At 38.4% G+C, this 20909-nt stretch overlaps 1 protein-coding gene across 3 annotated transcripts; it reads left to right on the top strand.

Moving 5' to 3' along the window:
- The first annotated feature begins 46 nt into the window (after positions 1 to 46).
- Positions 47 to 20772, top strand: INTS13 (integrator complex subunit 13). Of its 3 annotated transcripts, none has more exons than XM_090146713.1 (17): positions 47 to 211; positions 1153 to 1384; positions 2678 to 2752; positions 4736 to 4977; positions 5241 to 5321; positions 6631 to 6721; positions 8167 to 8295; positions 9835 to 9919; positions 12489 to 12578; positions 12834 to 12923; positions 14946 to 15124; positions 15898 to 16068; positions 16470 to 16624; positions 17616 to 17846; positions 18907 to 19046; positions 19719 to 19854; positions 20072 to 20772. In XM_090146713.1, the coding sequence occupies exons 2-17, from the start codon at positions 1160 to 1162 to the stop codon at positions 20109 to 20111; spliced, it is 2160 nt and encodes a 719-aa protein (XP_090002839.1). In that variant the 5' UTR covers positions 47 to 211; positions 1153 to 1159; the 3' UTR covers positions 20112 to 20772. The 3 variants fall into 3 exon arrangements, with proteins under 3 accessions (XP_090002839.1, XP_031453036.2, XP_090002832.1); XM_031597176.2 differs by lacking the exon at positions 47 to 211 and adding an exon at positions 371 to 526 and having other exon boundaries at positions 4775 to 4977; XM_090146706.1 differs by lacking the exon at positions 47 to 211 and adding an exon at positions 371 to 526.
- Positions 20773 to 20909: the final 137 nt, after the last annotated feature.

Here is a 20909-nt window from a genome sequence, read left to right as displayed (position 1 = left end):
TTCCGTGGCGCTACGCGGGCGGGAGGTCTCGCGGGATTTCGCGAGGCCGCGGAGGGTGGCCCGCGGCGGGGCGGGCGGCTCGGGCCATGGGGGCTGCGTGACCCCGGCGCGCCGCCGGGGCCCTGCTGGCTGGCGGGGCCGGCGGGGTAGTGGGTGAGGAGGGGAGAGGCGCTCCCCCTGCCAGCGCTGGGGGAGCCGTTACGCCAGCGGCGTAAGTGGCCGCGCGGGGGTCTCGCGGCCTCAGGGGTGGGCGGAGCGGGGGGGGCTGCGGCCGCTTCTCCCACCCCCGCGGGCGCCGGGCGCGGAGGCCGGAGCCGGGCCCCGCGCTCCCCGCCGAGCCGGCGGCGGCCGCCGAGGAAGCGAGCGGAGGGGCATGGAGGCCGCCCGGCCGCAGGCGCCCGCGCCCGGCCCTCTCTAGGGCGCCCCGCGGGGCCTGTCCCTCCTCCCCGGAGCGGGCCCGCGGCAGGGCCCGGGCGCGGCGCGGAGGAGGCCCGGGACTGCTGCAGCACCGCAGGAGCCGGCCCAAGTAAGAGACGCCGCCCGCGCGCCCCTTCCCCCGCGGGCCGGGCGCTGCCGCGGCTGTGCCCTTCTCGTGTGCTTCTCCTGTCTTCGCGCGTTCTGACTGAGAAGCGCAAAGCGAAGGCTGGAGGTGAACCTGCCAGCCTTGGTACTGCTGCTCTGTCACGGCCTAATCGTGACTATATATATTTTCCTGTTACTGTTAGCAGGAAGGCTCTAGCTAGCGTGCTGTTTCTGTACGATTTTTGCTTAGACGTACCTTTTAATCACGGAAGGGAGGTTGTGCTGTATGTTATTATTATTTTTCAACTGTCTGCCTTCACGTTTAGTGCATCTTTCCTCCTGGGAGACATAGAAATAATGAGGCATCTAGTACGCTAAGCATAAGGGCTGAGATACTTTTTCTCTCTATGTAAATAGCCTTAATATAGGCACTTTTATAGTGCATCCTGGCACCTAATAGGATGTTACTGCAGCTAATGGATGCAATGTATAATCTAAATAGTGTGAGGTAACCTCTACAGTGTTCTAAGTAAGATATTTTTCTGCTATGTAAACCCCGCGGTAGTTCTGTGATATGCTTCTCTCCTACTTTTTTTTTTTTTCCTTTTCTAATTCCATTGTCTGTTTTAGGAAGAAAATGAAAATCTTCTCTGAGTCTCATAAAACTGTTTTTGTTGTGGATCACTGCCCATATATGGCAGAATCCTGTAGACAGCATGTTGAATTTGATATGTTAGTAAAGAACCGGACCCAAGGAATCATACCTCTAGCACCCATATCAAAATCACTATGGACCTGTTCAGTGGAATCGTCTATGGAGTACTGCAGAATAATGTATGACATTTTTCCTTTCAAGAAACTGGTAAGTTTTTCTACAAATTCTGCATGATACTTAATAACTTAATTGGTACTTCCATGTTTTCATGAAGCTTAATGGTGTTTGCTGCTGTTAGAAGTTGAAGTATGATTTCTTACGAGTATATTTGTATTGTTGAAACAGTGGATTGCTTTTTAAATTATTTTAAATAGCATTGGAATCCCATTACATGTTAATTTTTGGGACCTTTGCATGTTTTATGCAAAGTGGGAGAAGTGTTTTAAGGTAACAAAAAACTTGAGGGAGGTCTTGCTGCATATCATACTCTGCTTCTAAATATATATACCTGGTAGTATAGTACTTCAGGCTTTTCAATACCAACTCCAAGGAATTGGATAGGAATAGGAGGGATATCTCTAAGAGCAAGTTTGAAAAAGTGAGAGGGTGCAGCTGTTCTTCAGAAGCAGAAATACCTGGTGGCTCTTCAATTAACCTCTGGTTCCTGATGTTGCCTTATTATTGAGTGAACTCTTAGGAAATTTCCTGAGGCTAATCACCTTTTTTAAAAATAAGATGTTGTAACAGTGATAGTGCTGCAAAGTAATGACAGCCAACAGCCTGTTTCAGAAGGCAGCCAGGCTTTGCCTGACACTGACACTAACAAATGCTACTGCAAGTTCAGTGGTTTGATATGTCAGCCTCACTGCTTTGGTAGATTGTGTGTCCTGGCTCTCAGACAGCTTATGCTTAATTTAAACTGCAGTCTTGGCCTATCATGGGATTATATCAAGTGTATGCTCAACTCATGTAAAACGTGACTGAAGACTGTGTGCTATATAAACTGGAAATCGAGATGGAAGATGTTCTTCCCCTTGACTGTTTCTGCCAACTTTACAGTGTATTCTGCTCTCTGATGTTGAGTGGAGCTTGCTAAGTATTTACCCTGTAGTTTACTGTGATGACATGAGGAGACCAATTTGCTGTACTTCAGTACTTGAACTTAACAGATTTTTCTACAGAAAATATTACCTATTTATTAAAACTTAATATCATGAACTACTAACTCAGTATCAAGGTTGATTTGATGGCTTAAAAGCAGATGTTTGTGTAAGAAGTTGCTAATCATTTACTCTCTAAGTAATATTATGAATGTAGCAGGACCATGTGCTTTTTGTGCATGTCTTAGTTTTAGTTTGGCTTGTAATTGCATACATCTGCAGGGTATCAGTTAATCTGAAGGAGGAGGTGCAGTCCTTGTCAGTTCAGTTTTGGGGAGGTAGCCATAACCCATGATCTTATTTGACTGTTTTCTGACGCGAACTTTTAAAATGCTTTTAGGTAAATTTCATTGTGAGTGATTCTGGAGCTCATGTTTTGAATTCTTGGACCCAAGAAGACCAAAACTTGCAAGAGGTATGCATTGTAGATGTTCTTTTTTGAATGTCCAGTTTAATCACAGAACAAATTGTGATGTGTTACTAGTTGCTCTCCAAGGTGATCACCTCCCATGCAGGCATGTTCTGGTGGAGGTGAATGGGTGGAGACTGGGGTGGGGTGAAGAGGTCCTGCAACTGGGGAGTCCCCAGGGTGAGAAGAGAACAGCCAGGGGCTGCTGGCACAACCCAACCCAGGGGCTGGGTTGGGAGCAGCATTGGGAGCCCCATAGGTACAAAGATTGTTGCCCAGGGCTCTGGTTGTGGGAAGCTCCAGCTTCTGAAGTCCCCCAAGGAACTGAGGGTGGGGTGAGGGGGGTTCCCAGTGTGTCCAGCTCAGTGAACTTCTTGAGCAGGTGTCCAGATTGAATGAGGAAAATCATCAGGCAGTGCAGTATCCAGAAATTTTTTGAGAGAGAATGATGTCATTCTGTGCAGTGATGCAGACAGACTGACAGCACTGTCTTCAGTCCCTGCAAGAGAAAGAAACTAAACTGGCTTTGAGCCCTCAGGAGATAGGTTCCAATAAAATGCAAGGTAATGGATACAGCAACATCATCTATGCTCGGAGCAAAAGGAAGAGTCTGCCCTTTGTCCCTGAAATGTACCTGTGTAACAGACATGCAGCTCTGGGGCTGAAAGCAAGAGGGGATATGGGAAACAATCAAAAGACTGGAAGGGACAACCACAGTAAGCTGGTAAACTGCCTTATTAGGCACAGTAAGCTGCCTTATTAGTACGAGTGCCAACAAAAAAAGCAAAGGGTGTAAGTAACTGGGGCCTTCTTGTTGAGAAGCACTGAGGCACCTGTTTGTCACCCAAACACTCTCAGTAGGGAAGTGAGCCTCGCCTGTGTGTGTGGAAAGATCGTGGAACAGATCATTCTGGAGGCTGTGTTAAGGCACAAGGTTCAACAAGGCCAAATGCAAGGTGCTGCACCTGGGCTGGGGCAATCCCAGGCGTGAGTACGGACTGGGAGAAGAATTCACTGGGAGCAGCCTTGTGGAGGACTTGAGGTCCTGGTGGACAAAAAAGCTGGATGTGAGCCAGCAGTGTGTGCTTGCAGCTGGGAAGACCAACTGTATGGTGGCCTACACCAAAAGTGACATGGCCAGCAGAGTGAAGGAGGTGATTGTTCCACTCTGCTCTGCCCTCATGAGGTCTTATCTGCATCCAGGCCTGGGGCCCCCAGCATAAGAAAAGATGTGTATCTAGTGGGTGGCAGCCCTCCTTGTGGCAGGGTGGTTACAACTGCATAGTCTTCAACATCTCTTCCAACCCAAACCATTCAGTTATTCTATATTCAGTATTTGTATTATGAATTAAAATGCTAGTGTATCAATGTAGTCTGAAATTGTTACATAGTAACATTGTAAGTAGTAGCTTGGGAGGTTGGGTGATTTGTATAAGCAGCAATGTTTAGAAATACGAGCAGCTTTCAGGATCAAATCATATTAAAATAAATGGTATGAAGAAATTAGCTTGGTATGCACTTTTGTCTGTAAATTAGTGATACTTTTTGAATTTTACACTTGTTTGTGCAGATAAACTTAAAAAGAAGGTATGAACAGTATTTGTATTTGTATTCTTTATTCTCACTGTCGCTCATATCTAATGGGCTCATTTGCTGAAAAGCTTACTTTAAGAAGCAACTAAATTTCCCAAGTTTTCAGAAAATAAAAGTGAATTGCAGTTGATAAAGTAAGGATTTCTTATAGGTATTGGATATAACTTGCAATTATAGCTATGTATTTTTCTATGAGAAATGATGATATTATACTGTACAGCCTTGTTAATGCATAGGAAATCAGCTGCATAGGGTAACTTGGGCTCAGTGTTTTTCCAAAGTCTGGAAGCATATACAGATCTTCTATTGCTCTGTTTGCTTTTCTCCTGTCAGTGTGAAATAACATGTAAAATAGGTTATAATGGTAACTTTTCTCATAACTGAACTCTTTAACAGATGCCTTTAGAAGTAACTTTCAGTCATTCCTATATCCAGTTAATGGCAGCCTTAGCAGCTGTGGGGCCACCTAATCCACGGGCAGATCCAGAATGCTGCAGTATACTTCATGGGCTGGTTGCTGCAGTTGAAGCACTTTGCAAAATAACAGAATACCAACACGAGGCTCGAACCATGCTTATGGAGAATGCAGAACGTGTTGGAAATAGAGGAAGAATAATCTGTATTACTAATGCAAAAAGGTATGTATTATCACTTGCTTCTGACAGCAAGAAGTAGATTTCATACATTTTTTTAGAAGTATTTCATTGATTGCTGTAAATTAATGCTCTAAGTAGTTATATTCTTAGTAAATCATTTCTTGCCTTATTAATGCTTTTGTTTATGGAGATGTGCTACAGTAACCAATGAAAAATTCTCACTTTAAATAGAAAAGTATGTAGTGGCTTGTTGCTCTGAAAGAGAGGATTTATAATATTGCATAAAACTATTCATTTCTCTCCAGTGACAGTCATGTTCGGATGCTTGAGGATTATGTTCAGGAAACCATTCATGAACATAATAAGCTTGCAGCTAATTCAGATCAGTGAGTATACTTTCAGCAGTTTTTTTTCCCTATGTGTGTCTGGTGTGTTCTCTTAAGAAATACGACTGTAACTTCTAAAACTCTTTTCTGATGAGTGGTTTGAATGCTGCTGTGAAATAGAGGGGTTCCAAGCTGATGTATCATCCCTTATTCTCATAGGACAATATTTTGTCAGGTTGCTCTTTTTATCTTTATATAAAACACAAGATGTTACAGTTCTGTAAGAAGGCACAGTTAACCAGTTGTGCATCTGCATTCTTTCTTTAAACAACCAATTAGTTTCACTTCCCTATTTCTTAGACTGAAATTTCTAAATTACTGTGTTTCTTGATAGCTCCCTTGGGATAAAGGAATCTCTTAATCTCCTTCTGCCACTTTTCTACCATATGCTTTGTCTAATTAAGCAGTGAACTGTTTGGTGCAGGAATTGTATGTTACTGTGCAAAGTATACTGTAGCTTGAGATTCTATCCTTGATTGCTCCATAGGCATTTATATAGCAGAAGCTATATTTAGGAAACTGCATTTGCAGCAGCTATGTGTCTGAAGGACACTAGTGTCAGGGAATCAAGTGCTGAGTCCATTGTAAAGGGTGACCTACCATAGAATAATGGAATGATTTGGGTTGGAAGGGACCTTTAAGATCATCTGGTTCCAGCTCCCTGCTATAGGCAGGGACGCCTCTCTAGACCAGATTGCTCAAAGCCCAATCCAGCCAGGCCTTGAGTGCTTGCAGGAAGGGGACATCCACAGCCTCGTTGGGCAACCTGTTCCAGTGTGTCACCACCCTCACTGTAAATAATTTCTTCCTAAAATATAATTTTTCATACATTGCTGTAGCAACTGATGCAAGACAGCATCTCAATCTTTCCAGGTTTCCAGCTGTGTTAGGAGATAAACATGATATTGACATAGCCCCATGTTCACCAGAATGCCCCCATTAACACTTGCAGGCACACTTGCTGAGACAAACCCTCTGTAGTGTCTATTTTCAGACAATGAAGGTAAATAGGACACAGGTAAAAAATCTGCTTCATTTATCTGTAAAATAAATAAATAAATGTAGCAACTGAAGAGCTAGGCATGATGCATAAGTGCTCATTCTGATACTTTATTTTGAAATAGGCTTTTGAATATCATTTATGTAGCTTTGTTTCTGAAAGCATTTTCTAGAAACTGTGTATTGTACCACTGGGATTCTGTGTTCTTTTGGTCAGATGGATCTCTCAAGATGTAGTTTCTGTGAGATACTTTTTTTTTATATACTTTTTGCTGCCCTGTAGGTAAAATAGAATGTTTTTATTTTCAAGCCTGATGCAGATCCAGAAATGTGAATTGGTCTTAATCCACACGTACCCGGTTGGTGAAGACAGCCTTGTTTCAGATCGTCCTAAAAAAGAGGTAAAGCTCTTAAAATGAGAAAATGTGTTGCAGTATTAGGAATACTGTCAGACTCCAATAGGCAATGCAGTTAAGGCTCATTAAGGCTTTGGGCCCCGGGCATAGGAAGAAATACAGGTGACAATTCTTTGAAAAGTTGACAGCTTGCATATTGCCATGTTTTCTTTGTGTGTGTGCAAGCGTATATGGTCTCATACTTTTTATTTCTTGCAGTAATAATTCATGCTTTTTTTTTTTTTGTGAAGTAAATGCTGTAGGATGAGAGAACGTTTGTTTTGATTTCTCTTTTGAGAAGGAATTGAATGGAAAACCACCAACTACTTGGTGTGTTGGATGGATGAGTTGAATTACTATTCTATAGAAGGCCTGCTTGAATTGCTAGCTAGCAGCATGTTCTGACATGTATCTGCTAAATTACATTGGTATTGCTCTGCATGGTGTTCCATGTCATCCAGGCTGAAGCATTATGATTTAACTGCTGACTGATTTTTCTCATGACTCCGAAATGATGCTTTGATCTGTGTAGTCAGGTGCTAACCAACACAGTGCCCTTATAGTGAAAAGCCTTGAAAGGCATGTCTGCTTCCAAAGGAAGTGGTAATATATCACAGGAATATAGAGTATTTGAAGTTCATCAGTTCTTTTAAAGTACTCTACAAAAACATGAAAAATCATGAAATAAAACAATAAAATGATGCATATCAGAACATTTCAGTTGTAGCAAAAATGTATGCCATATGAACCTGTATGCAAACGTGTGCAAAAGATTTTGTAACGTACTGATTTAAGAAAAGAATGCAAGGAAGATGTCTTGGTCTTAACACAAAAGGCATCTAGTCTTGCATCCTACTTCACAAGTGAAAAGAGAATACAGCTAGTGTTCTGAAATGCTGTTCAGAAATACTCACTAGTCATGCTTTTTTAAAAAAAAAAAAAGCAGAGCTGTATAAATGATTACATCTGTCCTTTGTAAGACAATCATTGGTTTGGGGCTTTAAAAAATGAGCAGTGTCATTACTTGAAAAATCAAATGCAACTTACAGCTTGTGGTTTTATTTATGTCTAACATGCAGATAGTTACAGAGAGCTTTTCACCTGTTACTCAGTAGGTAAAAGAGGGAAATGCCAGCTCTGGAAAGAGGGTTCTTTTCCCATGTCCTGGTACTAATCCTTCCTATTAACAGCCAATGAGTCAGAGTTCCTAGCATGCTTTTAATTTGTGACATGTTGCAGAAACTGCAACGGTAGCAACTGACACAATCTGCAGAATTCTGCAAAAGAAGCAATTTTTCTTTTTCCCTTTGTAACTTTCCGTGATGGTTTTCTTTCTCATTGAATTTAATGGTCTAAATGTTCTGAGTTTAGTGTTTCAAGTGTTTTATATTGTTCTATGATACTGGAGTCTAATCCATTAACACTGTGTGTTCTCTATCAATTTGTTGTAGCTTTCACCTGTTTTAACCAGTGAAGTGCACAGTGTCCGTGCAGGACGGCATTTAGCTACAAAACTGAATGTTTTAGTACAGCAACACTTTGATCTGGCTTCAACCACAATAACCAACATTCCTATGAAGGTAATATCGTGTCTATTACTTTGTTAGCTTGCTGTATTGCTTCTAAACTTATTTGCTTTTTTTTTTTAATTGATTTTTTTACATTGTTTTTTCTCTCCATATCATTTTTTGTTTCTTTTTCTTTTTTATTAGCCCACATTTAATGTTTGTGACCAGGTTAGTAAAAGTAAAGTAAGGGAAGAATGTAAAGAAAGATCACAGAACAAAATGTATTGCTGGATCTCAATTTTTGATGTAGCAATACAAGTGTTATTTCAGTTCTGTTTGTATTACTTCATATAAATACTATCTTATTTGCCTCAAGTTACTTTGTTTGTGATTCTCTTGTCTTTTTCTAGTTGTGTTATTAGATATTCTTGACCCTTGTGCATTTTAGTGGCATAGTGACTCTTTCCTCTGTCTGATTGTCATGCCTACTAAATAATAAAGGTGTTTGTAACTAACAGCTGGTTTTTGGCTAAAGGCTTTCCAGAAGGATTTCCATTCTGAATGTCTGTAAACCAGAAAGACGAGGATGGGATATAATCTATTTGGGGAAGCTATTAAATTTAAGTTTGAACAAAGTTGTTTATGTTCCTATTTATTTCTTATCACTACAGGGAGGGAAATCAGTGCAATTAAGTATTTAAATATTAAGTTTAGAGTAATTTTCTGTTTCAATTCTCTTTCTTCCTGATGCAAAGAGTAAGCATTCAAAGGGTAAGGGCAGACTTATTTTTAAAAAACAATTGAAGGCTTTAATATTGTCAATTCTTATTAATTGCATTCTTTGAAAAACAGCCATTTTCTATGAAAGTCTTTCAAAAATAGTGATTTGATATGGATTTAAAACATGGAATTAAATGTCACAAGACATTAATTTTTAATGAACTTTGACATGGATCATCATATAAATGTGACTTCTAGGTTTGCAAATACCTTGTCTATAATCTGATCTGTGTGCTGCTGGTATGCCTCTCCCTTCTATCTTTGTCCTTATAGTAATAGACTATGTTGAGTTCCTTGTTTGTGGTTTTTTTAACTTCTGATAAATTAGTGGGATCACTCTCCCATTTTTGCTGATCTGTTGCTGCTGTTTAAAGATGCAGTGATCATCAACTTGAAGTTGAAAGTAATTTTTTCCCCCCCCCATGCATCTAAGTGTAAGAAAATGGTGATACATTCAAAGTCTGCTTTTTTGCTCTAGATTCTTGTGAGGCTTCCTAAATGTTATAAATTTAAGCAAAATTAATTACAGCTATTTTAAGTCTACATCTTCCACTATGTACACTGTCATGACACTTGTATTAAGAAAGTTTAGTCTTTTTTCAAATAGTCTTTTTTTAAACTCTCTAAAGAATGAGAAGGCTGCATCTTTAAATAGATCAGAGAGCAGTTTCCTCAATATTGCAATCCCATTGTTGTCTTATGCACTTGGGAGACTTGTTTTCCTGTGGTGTAAGAGCTAAATGTCAAATCATCACAATGATTTATAAATAAAAGTAGTGACTGCTAGTTGGAAATAATTGTATGCATTGTTTTTACCTGTCTCTTTTAAAGGAAGAACAACATGCTAACACATCAGCCAACTATGATGTGGAGCTTCTTCATCACAAAGAAGCACATGTTGACTTTTTAAAGAGTGGTAAGTAGAAATAGTTCTCTAAATTTGTTTATTCAATCATTTGCATGCTAGAAGGATTTACAAGCAGGGGTTATGAGTTTGGAACTGATGCAAGTTTCAGGCTTAATTATTAGAGGTAAGGGGAAACCTTATTTGTAAATAGCATATCTTCAGTTGTTCCTTGCAGCCTAATAATTTGATTTGTGATGTTGGCTTTGAAGATTTATTCCTGACAGGCCTATCATAAAGTAATAATAAAAGACTCCAAAACCAGATCAAATTCATCAGTGCAGGTTTCTTGTACCTTTAGAATTTTTGTGTGTGATTTGTGAGGGGGCACTTCAGCTTCTTACTGAGCTTACCGAATAAAAAGCATGCTCTCTGAGAGACAGGTGTGTGGTGGTTTTACAGAAAGTAAAAAAAGAGTTGGTTGAGTACTTGTGAAAAGCTATTGAACAATTGAGCTTTTAATCTGTTTGTTAAGTAATTGACATAATTCTGTAGATCTGTTTATGACAGTAATTGCTTTGGAAAAACTTGAGTTGCTTTTGAGCTTTCTCACTGTGTTGAAATGTCTAGTATTGTTTTTGTAGCTTGGAATTGCCTAGTGTTACTCTTGGGTGAGTTTTTAAGAACGTCTATGAGACTGAGGATGGGGGGAGGGAACAATTTTGCAGAAGGTGTTTCAGATTACATTTTGTTAATATATTAAGTGAGGCAAAATATTCTGTATTGGTGGTACTTAAAGGCTGAAGCAAGCAACTGAAAACACCCTGTCTACCAGTGTTTAGTGGAATGCTTACTATGTCCCTCTTCTGAAATGCTGAAGTCTCATTTGAAGTTTCTATAGGCTGCTTTCTCATTTCTTAGTGTAACTTGTAACTTTTTAAGTGGCACTGAGTCATAAGAAGTCTTAGTCTGACTTGCTGTGTGTATGGAATACATGTATTTAGTTACTGACTATGATATTTCTTACTATTCAGTTACATGGCTTTAAAGCATATTAGTAAGGTGATGGTTTAACATCTTAGAAGTATAATGTTTTAACAGCTGAGTTATCTGCCTGTTATTTAAGGAACAGTGGGTATTTCTCTTCTCAAATTTGAAAACATTTGGTGTGTAAGTAAGCAGCTGCTTTGGGGGACTTTTTTTCCCCCTCTGCTCTTCAGAGGACTACCATTACCTCCAGAACAGAATGCATGCCCTCATTTATGATTACTGTTCTTTTTCTTCTAGTTAAGCTTATGATTAAAGACTGGGGGGGAAGAAATCAGATGTTACAATACTGAATTCTGACTGACTTGAACTTACTATGCGTGTTGAAAGTACAGAGCTTTAAGGCTGAGGCTCAGAAATACCTATGTAAAACCTAGAGGCTCAGGGAATAAACCTGCTGGTAGAAGCTGAAACTAGACTCCTGCTGCAATGCCCTTTCAGTTTGTTTTCATCAGATCTTGTCAGTTTTTGTTCCTTTTCTTGTTTTTAAAATCCATCTTCTAACAGTACTAAGTACTAGGAACAGGGAGATTTGATTATTTAATTATATCTTATTTTTTATCAAAGTTGCTAGGGAGCTTGTGTAAAGGCAAGACTTAATCTATTCTGTGAGAGGTTTTTCTAAAAGGATTCAAATTATTTTAACTGAGCTCTTAGTCATTGAAAAAGCCTCTACTGCAGGTTACTTTCATGATCAGTAAGCAGATAAACAAATATTCTCTGAGGAAATCTTTATTATATGGAACCAGAGAAATTCCTACGTAGAATCTTAGACTAAATCCTAACATATCACATAGAATGTTGGTGTATGTATCCAATTACTTTCAGATTATTGTGGATTCATGCATATTATTTTGGCTGTTACATTTATTGTTTTAGTATTAATAATATCTGCTTTAATACCTTCAGCTGCTGTCTGCCAGACCAGCTATCAGTATGATGTTATACAAAAATAGTTGTGATTAAACACCTGTGGCCTGTAAAAAATAAATAAATAAAATTTAAAAATGTTGATATGTTCAAATTGAATTCAACACAGCAAAGATGCTGGATAATAGGACAAATTTTATTTTCCCTCAAAAGCCCAAATTGTCAAATGTGCCTTTAGATCAGTTTCATTTTAGGCTGAGATACAGTATGTACATAAACTAATCAGCCTGAAAGAAGGACTCTTAATGCTTGCTAAGGGTTTTGATTCATCTGTGGAAAATCGAGGATGCTTTTCAAGTCTTAAGCTTTTTTTTAAAGGAAAAAAGGCTGTTGCAGAGCAAAACAAAATGTATCTATGATTTTTTAAGTGTTGAATATTGGGAACATACTCTGGAGCTACACTGTTTTGTTTGCTTGCATTTCTTTTTTATAACCACTCAAAAGCTGTTGATTTTTTTGATTATTTTAAGTACTGCTGGTGAAGTAGGGATTTCTTTCACTTCTTAAATATCTGACTTAATTAGATTACTTCTTGTATGCGATCACGTTATTAAATATTTTATACCTTAAATTAAAAAAACAAGAATTATTTGCTGAGTTTTTGTGTTACAAAGACAATATTTGATCACATTGTGATGCACACTTTTCTGGCTCAATGTTGCAGGTGATAATCACGTAGGTGGCAATAGCAGAGAGGGCGCATTTAAAGAAACTGTGACGTTAAAATGGTGTACTCCTCGAACAAATAGTGTAGGTAGGTAACATGATATCTTACCAAGCTGCTGTTCTAACTTGTGTTGGATGTCGTTCTCCTCATGTACTGATAAGAATTATGCAAGGAGGTAGTTCTTGCTGTTGTTTTTACCTTTTAGTCTGCATGCATCACTGCTGATTGCATCTTGTTTTAATAGTGGTGAAACGATGTCAGCCTCATCCTGTTCTTTGATTATGTGACATGTTTTTGTCTTTGTGGAACTAGATTCAACTTTTCTACTCCTTCATTTTTCAGAATTACACTACTGCACTGGAGCATACAGAATTTCACCAGTAGATGTAAATAGCAGACCGTCTTCATGCCTTACAAACTTTCTCCTTAATGGTAAGTTTGTGTCCTTGGCTAATTATTTTAAAGTTGTTAATGCTGCAAATGGAACATTGTGGTGGCTTTGCTTCACTGTGCTGCTCTTTCAGTTCCCCTCAACAGAATGGGGTGGAAGTCAGATGAGAAAAGACTCATGGGTTGAGACAATTGAAGGATTATCCTCTCACCCTTACTACTTTCAGGGTAAAACAGACTCCTCGTAGGCAGATAAATATAATTTATTGCTTTTGTCTAACAGACCAGAGCAGTGAGAACTAAAAGCACCTCTTTTCCTACACCTTATTCTGCCTCCTCTCCCTGACTGATGCAGGGGAGTGGAGGTTGCACTCAGCCCATAATACTTAGTCTTGGTTGCTCCTTTAAGATCACTCTTCCCCTGCTCCAGCACAAGGAACTGATCCTGCATGGACTTTCCACAGGTTGCAACTTTTCAAGCACTGCTCCAGTGTGGCTTCTGTACCTTCAGGGCTGCACTGGTCCCCTCTATGGCCTCCTGCCCCACCATGAGCTCTTCCCCTCAGGCCCCAGCTTCTGCCTAGAGCCTGCTCTTCTGAGGACTCTTCATGGGCTGCAGCCTTTTTCAGGACACATCCACCTTCAGTGGGGTCCTCTGTGAGTTGCATGTGGAGATCTGTTCTGCATGGTACCCATGAGCTGCAGGAGGATAGCCTAGGCACCATGGGCCTCTCACAGGCAGGGAACTTCTCTGCACCCAGAGCACCTCCTGCTCTCTTTCTGTACTGACCTGCAGGGCTGTTGCTCACATTTCTTGCTCCTCTCTCTCAGCTGTTGTTGTGCAGCAGTCTTTCCCTTTCTTTATAAGGATGCTGTCCCAGAGGGGAGTACCCAGCATTGCTCATGGTTTAGCTCTGGTGATGGTGGGTCCCTTTAGGAGATGGTTGGAGTTGGCTCTGATCTGATGTAGTGCAGCTGCTGGGCTTTGTTAACAGTGGCTACCTCTGCTAATAAAAACTTGCCACAGGTTTTTCAGCCTGTACAAAAGGGGTATGTCTATATACTGTGAAAATCCTGAGTGTGTTAACGTGTCATATAAGTATGTGGAAATAAGAGGAAAGAGGTATAGTAGAGAGCAAATACTGAATTCTGAAAGTCCTTTACTGAATCCAAATGTAGAATACATTATATCTTGTTTAGTAGGAAATATTTATTTCAGTAGGTGATGATATCCTTTATCATAATGCTAGGGGTATATAGTCAGCTTTAATTGTATGTGTTTCTTTACATGTAAGCAAAAAAAAAAAAAAAAGGCTGCATTATGAGCATCCTTTTAATGGATGTGTTTTTTTTTTTTACCAGGGGAGTTATTTCATATATTTTTTTCTAAAGATTCTGTACTAGAAAAGCACTTTGATTAGTAAAAATAGTTGGAACTAAAACTGATAGTATATTTTAAGTAAACACTCCCTTCTAGTCTTCTGTTTCTGCTTCCTTGTAACAAAAAAACTATTTGGAGATTACTCCTCTTTGTTTAGTGTATTTTCATGAAAGTAAGTCAGCCAGTTTAATGTGTGACTGGAAAGTTGTACCTGTTTTAAGCATTAAAAATAGAATAAATGGATACCTTTTATGCTTGAGTGGGTTTGTGTTGTTTCTTTATAGAAGATGCTCTTAATGAGTTTCTGCAGTAGAGCAAGATAATGGTTAAGTATATGACATTATCTTTGACTAAAAATAACAAGCCATTCATACACAGTGTACCATGTTAATGTCTAAATACTTATTTTTCCTAGGAATAATGTCCTGCTTAGAAAGCAGTAATGTGTTCCCAGGAGGGGGGGCCTTTCAGCTGTTCTGTGTAAGATTTAAAAGCTTACTGTATTGTTCAAGGAAATAGAGTAAAAGCTTGAAACAGCTTCTTGCTCATCAAGGTCAAAACACAACTGAAATAGATTCAAAGTCTTAATAGCTTGGTACAAACCTACGTGTGTGTGTGTGTGTATTCTTTAATTCAAAATTGCAATACATGGTAGCTAATGAAGCTGATCTCACTTCCAACAGGTCGTTCTGTTTTGTTGGAACAGCCACGCAAGTCTGGCTCTAAAGTCATTAGTCACATGCTCAGCAGCCATGGAGGAGAAATTTTTCTGCATGTATTAAGCAGCTCACGATCAATTCTAGAAGATCCCCCATCAATTAGTGAAGGTTGTGGTGGGAGAGTTACTGACTACCGGATTACAGTAAGACTCTTCTTATAGTTGGTTTTCACATTGATGACGAGATGCAGTGCAATGGGTGTTGTGTATGGGAAATTCTAGTGTGTGTTTTGGAGATCTGGGGTGTGGTTTACATGACATCATGATCTGATTTTCTTTGTATACATTGATGTATAATTAACAGAATAGAACATCTGCTTATTGTCACGTGTGCTTCATAGAATCCTTTCCATGCTGAGGAAACACTTTGCTGCTTTATGCACTATCCATATCTAAACTTTGTTTTGATTCTGAAACAGCATTTTCCTGGCAAGGTTTTAGTGTGGGCTGGGTACACAGAGAATTGTATCATGGTCATTATTGGAAGGCTTGATTGTGCGTGAATGAATTGTAAAATAAGTAGGAAAGATGAAGTTGTCAGCTTTGAACTCTGGTTATAGAACAGAGAGTAAGCTGGCATTTTTTTTTTTTAACACTTCCTTTGCATCTACTGTATGTAAGCAGGAGTGACTTCCAGAAAAACATAGTAAAGCTTCTTACCACACACAAAATACCTTACATGTCCAGAAGACCTTCTCATTAAAAACTTCATGGCAGTTTTTAACCCCTGTTGTTATGAATTTCACCTCAAAGAACGTCACAAATTTGAAAGCTAGAAACAGGGCTGTGGGTGTTGGAGTCAGGTTTAGTGATGGTGGTACACAGTTAATGATAGCAAGAGTATGCTGTTTCACCCATTCAGTGAAAGTTACTTTGTTAGAGAAATTCCTAACTTTATTTTGTTTGGTTATCATTAGGATTTTGGTGAATTTATGAGGGAAAACCGATTAACTCCTTTTCTAGAACCCAGATATAAGATCGATGGAAGTCTTGAAATTCCATTGGAACGTGCAAAAGATCAATTAGAGAAACATACTCGTTACTGGCCTATGATTATTTCTCAGACTACCATCTTCAACATGCAAGCTGTAAGTAATCTTGGGTGTGTAAACTTTTCTTCTGGTCTAGAGTAAGTCTGAATCTGCTACTTGATGGAAGTACTAACTCTACGATAAATCATTTGTCACAAAATGAGTTTATTTGAAGATTTGTTTTTAACTTCAGTACTTAATGTACTTAATTATAACTGTTTAATCTAAGTTGAGTGCTGTATTTGAAACTGGCTTAGCTACTGAGCTGCTGAGTTGCTATGGGTAAAGATAGCATAGCATGCATGTGGTTATATCTCAGTGTTACTATTAAATTCAGGAGAGAATGTAGTATTTTTGTTTTGTATTGTTCCATGGTTACACAAACTGCTTTTTCTTCTTCCTGCTAATTTCCTGCAATATATAGACTTCCCATTCTTAACTTATGTTTTGTATTGCAGGTAGTGCCATTAGCCAGTGTGATTGTAAAAGAAGCAATGACAGATGAGGATGTATTGAATTGTCAAAAAACAATATACAATTTGGTAGATATGGAGAGGAAAAATGATCCGCTGCCAATTTCAACAGTTGGTACCAGAGGAAAGGGTCCTAAAAGGTTAAATACAAATATTTTTGTTGTTGTTGGATGTTTCTCAGAAAATATATTATTTACATTGTTTTCATACATGCTTTTAAAGTGTGGCCAAAGGTAATAAGGAGTATACAAAATGATATACAAATGCTGCAAGTACTTTGCTCGCACCATTTAGGGACAGTGATTGTGCTGAGTGTTAGGAAACAGAAGTTATTTTATTACTGAAAAATTGTGAGGTATGTTAAATGTGAATACAAAAATAACCATCGAGGAAGGTGACAAGCTATGGGAGGAAAAAGTGGAATAATGTCAAATGACTAAAAAGGGGAACTTGAGAATATGGTAAACAGCAGTATAAAACCGAATTATTAGAATAGTTGAATAACTTTGAAACTGTTACTTAAAATATAGGATTTAAAATTACAATTTAAAATATAGCTCCTTCTAAAATCTGCATAGGATTTCCATTTATCTGTTGTTCCAATGGTGACATACACATACGTTGTAATTCCAAGAATTAACTTAAAGAAATTAGTCTGCAACAGATCACCAGGCACCTGGAAGTTATTTACAGTTAACCAATATGAGATTCCTGATTTTTGTTTTTTATGCAAAGATTTAAATAAATCATAAGTGTTCCAGTACTTGAGTGGTCATCTGCATATCCTAATATTGCTTAACTTGCTGGTTAGCAAACAGTTGACTGAATTTAGAAGTAACTTTTGGCAGAAAGTTAAGAAACTGCTGTCAGTGCAATCAGTATTTATGTTTCAACTTAAACTGAACTCTGAATGTTAATGGAGAAAGATCACGTGATGTGGTTCCATGAATTACAAGGATGGAACAATCTAAGGTGTGGGTGGATCTTCACTTGAAGGAGAGAGCTCAGGGGATAAATAAAATAAAATCAAAACAGCATAACACAAAAATAACGGTCTTTAATTTAGCTATTCAGTAGATTAATGATTTGGATTATCCTATATACAGTTCTGCTTTTCCTACTCTTGCTTAGAGATGAACAGTATCGGATTATGTGGAATGAATTGGAAACTCTGGTACGAGCACACATTGGCAACTCTGATAAACACCAGCGGGTCTTGGAGTGTTTGATGGCTTGCAGAAGCAAACCCCCAGAAGAAGAAGAACGCAAGAAACGAGGCAGAAAGAGGGAAGATAAAGAAGACAAGTCAGAGAAGTCAGGAAAGGACTATGAAACAGATAAGCCATGGCAAGAATCAGAAAGGTAAAGTTTCTAAACTAAACATAATAATCTTTGTCATGATGCTCTTCGAGAGAACTGCTGTAAAATGGTTTTAACTGTGGCTTACCAACAAATCAAATTAAAAGCATAAACAATGATTGTGGATCACAGGCTTTTTTATCAGTTGCCATTGATAAGCTGGAAAAACATCTGTGTTATTACAGTGCCTGCTTATCAGATTTGCAATGTAAAAATATTTTACAAATATGGTTCTCGGACAAGTTGCTGACAACTTAGCAGGGCTTTACACTTTGTAACTACAACACTTAGGATACTGTAGGAATATTAGAACATGAAATCAACTGTCTAGTCACAATTTTTTTCAGTCATTTGAATGGTAGTTGTTTGGGTGTATCCAAATTAGACTGGTCTCTGGTTGAACATCAAAGATTGTCCTTGCACCTACAGTTTATAATTGATTTTAATTATTCTAACTTCTGAAGCAGTTGAGGATCTGGTTTTCTTCTTTCAAACTACTTATTCTAAAGAGGTCCAAAACACCTTGCATTACTAAGCTTTTTTTTTTAATGTATAGTTTTGTACATGTTAGGATTGCTTAGGAGGATGGACTCTTTGACTTATGTAATTGTCACTGTGCTGATGATCTTCTTGCCTTTCTGCCTATGATCAAATCCATTTCTACAGCTACTTTTGCTTTGACAGGTGAAGCAAAGCAAGGGCTGAGATTATAGCAATTTGATATAGAATATAAACCTGGATCATATTTAAAAAAAATAATAATTCTGTGTGGCATTCTGTATATTCATTGTTGGTTGATCATTTTTAGTTTTGACAGAAGGACTGCCTCAATGAGTATGATATAAATATTTAAAAGGAGGTGAAAATATATTTTAAGGTCTTTCCCTTAAGTCTTCCAGAGGACTATTTGGCTAGTTTTTCCAAGTTTCCCAGTTTGACAAGCAGTCAGAAGAAACCACATGATGTGGGTTGTGGGTCACTTGAGGAGTACGGAAATGTCAGGAAATAATAGATATTGCTGTAGTGTATCTTCCTTCATTGTTTTCCTTCCCTCTCCCCAAAGGTTGAAAGGTCTCTTGGACCGTGAAAAAGAAGAACTAGCAGAAGCAGAAGTTATAAAAGATTCCCCTGATTCTCCCGAGCCCCCCAACAAAAAGCCTCTCATAACAATGGACGAAATGCCTGTAGTAGAAAAGGCAAAAGGTAAAACAGAAGGATTGTGACAGATTTTTTCACTTGAAAATTTGTATATTAGTCTCTTTCCCTAAAGTAATGAGGCCTGGAGTAAAAGCTGAATTAGTGAAGAGAATTTTTAATTAATGCTGAGAAGCTCTTGTTAAGGTTAACACATGTATTTACCAAGTCAGTGTCAAAAGAGAGACTCCAAGATACTGTGTCACTTAAAAGATAGGCAGTTGAATTGACAAGGGACAAGGACAGATTTCTGCTGGTGCTAGCTGTGGTACTCTGACAGAAACATTTGAGAGTGGATATCAGAAACAGCTGTCTCTTGCTGACTAATGAATGTAGACATGCCAAACTGTGTAGTTGTTGAAAGGGACATTTTTCACTGGCTTCTTTTCCTTGTTGAGCTGCTACTGTCTGCCGTAATGGCTGAGTTGGTGTTATGATGCTGCTCGTGAAGCAAAGTCAATCTCCTATAAAGCAGCAACTCAACTGCTGTAACTCTGTGTGTATCATACTTATGTGGTCTATATTGTAAGGCTTTTTAATATTAGTGTTTTGAATATGCTGTACTACCAAAGTCTGTAAAATCTTCAGAAACTTTATAATGCTTTAGGAATACAGAATTAAATCACTTTGTTATAAATCATTGAATTACAGATTTTACCTATTTTTTGCATGCAATTTTAGGGCCAATGTCCTTGCTGTCTTTATGGAGCAACAGGATTAATACGGCCAATTCTAGGAAGCACCAAGAATTTATTGGTCGTTTGAACTCTGTCAACAACAAAGCTGAGCTGTACCAACATCTGAAAGAAGAAAATGGGTTTGTATCAATAAATGCATCACTACTACTCAAGCAGTAGTCAAATACAATACAGATGAATAGTTTATTTGCATTAAAAAGACTGCTTACACTTTTGAGGATTAAAATATGCAAAGTTTATAAAACAAAACTTGCAACTTTTATTTCATTTTTTTTTCTTAGTCTGTTGATTGTATTAACAGTGATGATCCTTACCAGTTGTCTTCTGCCATTTCAGGATGGAAACGACAGAGAATGGAAAAGCTGGACGACAGTGATTTTCTTTGAACAGAATTTGGCCAAATTGGACGTGGGGGGGGAAAAAACAAACAAAAATAGAACACCGTGATGTTGGAGTTGAAATTGGTACCATTTAGTACAATTGCTTAGTTCTGTTTTGTTTTCACTCTTTTGTATTTCTATTTTTCTATGAACTGTAAAATCCACATATCACACTGAATGGTGTGCAAATAGCCTGTCCTGAAGTACTGTACAGTCGACTTTTTAGAATGAAGAAAACCTCTGCTGCCAAGGACTAAATGAAATTGTCAAAGATATTGATCTGAATTTAAAGTCCTTTTTCATACGTATTTAATACAGTGGTGACTGACTGTATTGAAGAGCTTCAGTTTCAATTGATAAATAACTGATACTGTTAATTTCAGTTCATTAATATTTTTATTTATAGGAAACTTCTCAGGCATCCAGAGTTACTGAAAAGACCGCACACTGAACACCTTGTTGCTGAGCTGAGAATGTGTCAGTCTTGGTTTTCATGCAAGTGGTGGGGTGGGGGGTGTGAGTGGTTTTAAAGACAAAATGTTGGCTTAAGAACTTTTTAAAATTTGTTAGGAATGAACTTTAGAAGACCTTTCAGGTTGTTATGCTGGAATTGAGTGTTTTTAAACAAAATCCAAATAAATTTTTTGCTAACCATTACATGTTTTTTTTTTGTTTTTTTTTTTTATGGAATATACCCTCCAAACTACCTGTGGCTTTCGGCCCTAATACTTATAAAGAGGAAGCTTATTCTGAATATCTGAATATGGCTAAGAAATGTGATGATCAGTCTTTTT

This window comes from Phasianus colchicus, chromosome 1 (genome assembly GCF_987193195.1).
Source record: "Phasianus colchicus chromosome 1, bPhaCol1.hap1.1, whole genome shotgun sequence".
Classification (NCBI taxonomy): domain Eukaryota; kingdom Metazoa; phylum Chordata; class Aves; order Galliformes; family Phasianidae; genus Phasianus; species Phasianus colchicus.
Note: the sequence above shows the minus strand (reverse complement) of the source record. Positions and strands in the feature narration are given on the sequence as shown.

Coding starts and splice junctions, on each gene's coding strand:
- INTS13 (XM_090146713.1), top strand. CDS start 1,160: ATGAAAATCTTCTCTGAGTCTCATAAAACTGTTTTTGTTGTGGATCAC. Junction 2,753..4,735: donor AAGACCAAAACTTGCAAGAG/GTATGCATTGTA, acceptor ACTCTTTAACAG/ATGCCTTTAGAAGTAACTTT. Junction 12,924..14,945: donor TACAAACTTTCTCCTTAATG/GTAAGTTTGTGT, acceptor CACTTCCAACAG/GTCGTTCTGTTTTGTTGGAA.